This window comes from Sceloporus occidentalis, unplaced genomic scaffold (assembly GCF_023333645.1).
Source record: "Sceloporus occidentalis isolate IW3139 unplaced genomic scaffold, rSceOcc1.0.p SCAF_3, whole genome shotgun sequence".
In the NCBI taxonomy this organism is placed as follows: Eukaryota; Metazoa; Chordata; class Lepidosauria; order Squamata; family Phrynosomatidae; genus Sceloporus; species Sceloporus occidentalis.
The window spans coordinates 205,798,742-205,802,842 of NW_028316983.1; the positions used below are offsets into that span (position 1 = coordinate 205,798,742).

Here is a 4,101-nt window from a genome sequence, read left to right on the forward strand (position 1 = left end):
ACTCCTTGAACCTAGTAGGGCGCAACACACACACAACTTTCACAAGATGCTTTGATTACAAAAGCTCACATCAAATTTGTGTGTCTAATGAATATTCAAGTGCTGGGTATGGAAAGTCCAACAATAGCCTTCCTTGTATATGAACAGGGATATTAAGGGGGTAAGTTCTAAGGAGTCAGTTTCAAATTTGTTCAACCAGCCAGAATGGATTCAGAAGGAAAAATAAAATAATTCCAGCCATGTTAAATTTTTAGCCAGATTATTGCAGCAGGTGGAGGCCTTGTCCAGGGGTCATCCCTAAGGTGTCACCCAATGGAACCTGCAACACCATACCTTCTAGTGACACCCCTTTTGGAAAGTTCTACTAGTCTCATCCTGCAGGATCCATCTTCATCCTTTTCAGTGATGGGCTGCTTTTGATGATAAGTAATTTTAACAGATTTTGTAGAGTTGAAGAACTAAAGGCCACTAAGTGCCTACAGACTTGTCCCCACAGCAGGTCTGGGTCATGGATCCATGCCTTATGAATGACTGCATGGTTGTTTGTAGCCCTTTCAGTTCCAGGCAGGACTACTAACATATACTGATACACTAGGCCTTTCAATGTATACATCTATGCTCCCTATGTACATCTGGATGACAATTGGCTCTCTAGAGCAGTTCTTCTCAATCTATGGAGATTATCGCACTGCGTTCTGAGAACGTTCCATATCATCACGTGATGAGAACGTTCCTGGAACGGATATTACCGCATTAGCAATCAAAACGTGATGAGAACGTGATCAGAACGGCAGTTTACCGCACTGCGATTCCTTTCTTGAAACCGTTCTCAGAACGGTTTGCTATAGCGCATGCGTATTAGATCTTGGGGGCGGTGTACCAATGACGTCGCCACTCGGTGGTTGTTTTTAACCGGAAGTCGTCCGGTGACTTCCTTGTGGGGTGTAAAGATGGCGTCGGAGAAAGCATTTTTTGATCTTGTGAGCATGGTAGAGAAAGAAGAAGAGCGAAGAAGGAGAAGAAGGAGTCGCATTGCTAAATCACTTGTCCTCATTTCGCGCCGGAGGGCTGCTCTGAGTAAGATTGCAGTTATGGCTGCCAGCGGCAATCTAGATATATCCAGTTGTCTGGCATGGATGGCGACCTGGCCTCGCATCCCACGTTGGTGGCAGCAACCCCGGGAGCGGACCAACTGGTGGAGTGACGAAGTCCTCCAGCGATGGGATAACGACATGTGGGTTTCTAACTTCCGCATGTCTAAAGAAACCCTTTTTGATCTGGCCAGCATCTTGAGACCAGAGCTGGAGCGTGGGGAGTCTGTATTCCGGAGTCCCATCCCGGTGGAGAAGAGAGTGGCCCTGACTATTTGGTGGCTCTCAAGCCCTCTGATGTATAGGAAGGTGGCTTCCCGTTTTGAGGTTGGAGCATCCACAGCTGCAGAAATCGCCATCGAGGTGTGCCTTGCCATGGAGAAGCTGCTGCTGAGGAAAACTATCCAGCTTGGAAACTACCACACGGTGTGTATCAATATTACTTTTAAACCTAAGACTTCTGGGTGCAAATGCATAAATGCATATCTAAAGATATATAGGTTTTGCTTATGTAATACCATTAAGATATGTTTACATTCTGCCTTTTCCTTGTGTGGGAAAAAAAGAAAGGCTTTAAATTACCTTTGCAATTATGGGGGTGGGTTAATGGTCCTGGGCTTGGGGCATGGATTTAAAAGGTGCATCTCTGCTGCTGGCTTCTCTCTTATCCAGCTGTGCTGGGGGGGTGGTCCTGGGCTTGGAGCATGCACTTCGGAGGTGCATCTCTGCTGCTGGCTTCTCTCTTATCCAGCTGTGCTGGGGGGGGTGGTCCTGGGCTTGGAGCATGCACTTCGGAGGTGCATCTCTGCTGCTGGCTTCTCTCTTATCCAGCTGTGCTGTTGTGGTTTGCAATTCTGAAAAAATGTATCTTGATATATTTGTAAGAGTTGATATGTGAACAAGTAACATCTGGATTCCCCTTCAGTGTGTTCTAGGTATATATATAAACCATAATAATTTCTATTGTCCTTTTTATGCTTTTGTCTCTTTGATCCCAGTTTCATATACCAAATAATAATAATAATAATGCATCATCTGATATGAAATATGTTAACCCACCTTTTTGATATCCCAAATTTATTATACCTTTGCCTTTTTTCAGATTATGGATGGATTTCAGAGACTCGGATTCCCACACTGCATAGGAGCTACTGATGGCACTCATATTTCTGTTTGCCCACCGCTGGGACGCAGAGAGGAATACATCAACCGCAAGCAGGGATTTTCAATTGTTCTGCAAGCAACTACAGATCACTGTGGGAGGTTTATTGACATTGAAGTAGGGAATTGTGGGAGATCACATGACAGCCACATATTTACCAATTCCGCTATCTGTCAAGTGATGGATGAAGGCTGTTTTGTGCCCGGAAATCCCACCCTTCATGTCCACGATGTAGCCATTCCACCACTGATTATAGGGGATGGTGCCTACCCAATCAGGAAATGGCTCATGACACCATATCGTGGAGAATTAACACCTGACAAACTTGCTTATAACACCGCCCATTGCAAGGCAAGATGCGTGGTGGAGAGGTCTTTTTCGCGATTGAAATCTAGGTGGGGGTGTCTGTCTGGTAGACTAACTGTGAAAGAGGAAAATTTTATCTCTGTTGTCACAGCATGTGCCATACTGCACAATATTTGTGAGACGAGGGGAGAAGTGCTTGATCCCGATGTAGAGCCACCTGCGAAAATTGTCCTCCCCGCTTTAGCGAATAACATCAGAGGACACTCTACAAATCACAAAAAAGAGGGTCAAACTGTTAGATCTGCAGTAACTAACATTATTTTGGGTCGTTAACACCAGAAACTGACATTATTTGATGTTTCATAACATCACCTCAGTTATGGCAACAGCATTGATCTGATCAAAACGTTTCTTCTTGGTTTACCTTTGTATCAATCTATAAATGTTGATATACATGTGTTTGACAACATGTCATGTACAACATGTGAATAACTTTACCAGACGGCAATGTTGAATCACGGTTGTTTAGATTCTTTTTTCTTTTAACTTTTTTTTTTCCAATCAGGTTCTGCTAGTGGTGTATATATTATTGTGGGGTATAAACACCCGACTGTTATAGATTAGCTTCATGGTTTACCCAAATTTTGGAAATCTATTTTGAAGTGTTATACAATTGCTATATTGATGTTTCAAATATCCTTTTTTGGGAATATAGGAAAACAATGGTGTAAAAATGGCTTGTTTATATTACATTTATATTAATACATCATGTTTTCTACCATTGCAATGTTACACTGTGAAGACATTAAGGATAATACCAAACTTGAAAACCAAAAGGAAGGCTGTTCTAGAAACCATTGCTGAATAATGTTGCTATTGTTGTGGAAATGTTTAGGTATATTAAGGACGGTAGACCAATTTCTGAGAACACAGGTGTATTTTATCAACAATATAACTTAACATTTTAAAACACGATTAAATATCCTTTTTCTTTTGGAAAAAAACCGTCTGGTGGCTTGTTTTCCATTATGTCAACAAAGCATGCATTTATATACACTGTATATACATTAGGTGAGAACATATCCATATGCACATGGTGACATACAAAAGTTTTCCTTAACATGAAAATGAAATTTTAATGTGGTTCAAGGAGAAATGGTTTAAGTCCCTCTTTATCGGTCACAAAGGGCACGTAACAGGGTAAACATAGAATGCTGAAACATATCTGAGGTTTCAAAACAGAACCTTTTCCCTATATGTTTCCCTTATGGGGAAAATATTTTTTTTTCTTGATTATCCTCCCAGTACGAGAACTGCATGGTTTATCTTGGTTTGGAACAGGTGCAACTGCGCCTTGCAAGGAAGATGTTCCTGCATTGTTCACACATTGCACGGTTCCAATACAGCCTTCATTTTCTGGGGGAACAGTGACTGCAACAACATTCTGAACATCCCTGTTGATGTTCTCTACTGTGTTGTCATCATCATGTCTAATTTCACTGCTAGGAGTGACAGGACAACCATCAGGAGCATAAGCAGGAG

General features: G+C 42.0%; 1 protein-coding gene across 1 annotated transcript; it reads left to right on the top strand.

Annotated features, from left to right (window-relative positions):
• Positions 1-681: 681 nt before the first annotated feature.
• On the top strand, positions 682-3,183 carry LOC149317399 (uncharacterized). The gene is made up of 3 exons (XM_089518374.1): positions 682-1,517; positions 2,194-2,302; positions 3,179-3,183. The coding sequence occupies exons 1-3, from the start codon at positions 852-854 to the stop codon at positions 3,181-3,183; spliced, it is 780 nt and encodes a 259-aa protein (XP_089374500.1). The 5' UTR covers positions 682-851.
• Positions 3,184-4,101: the final 918 nt, after the last annotated feature.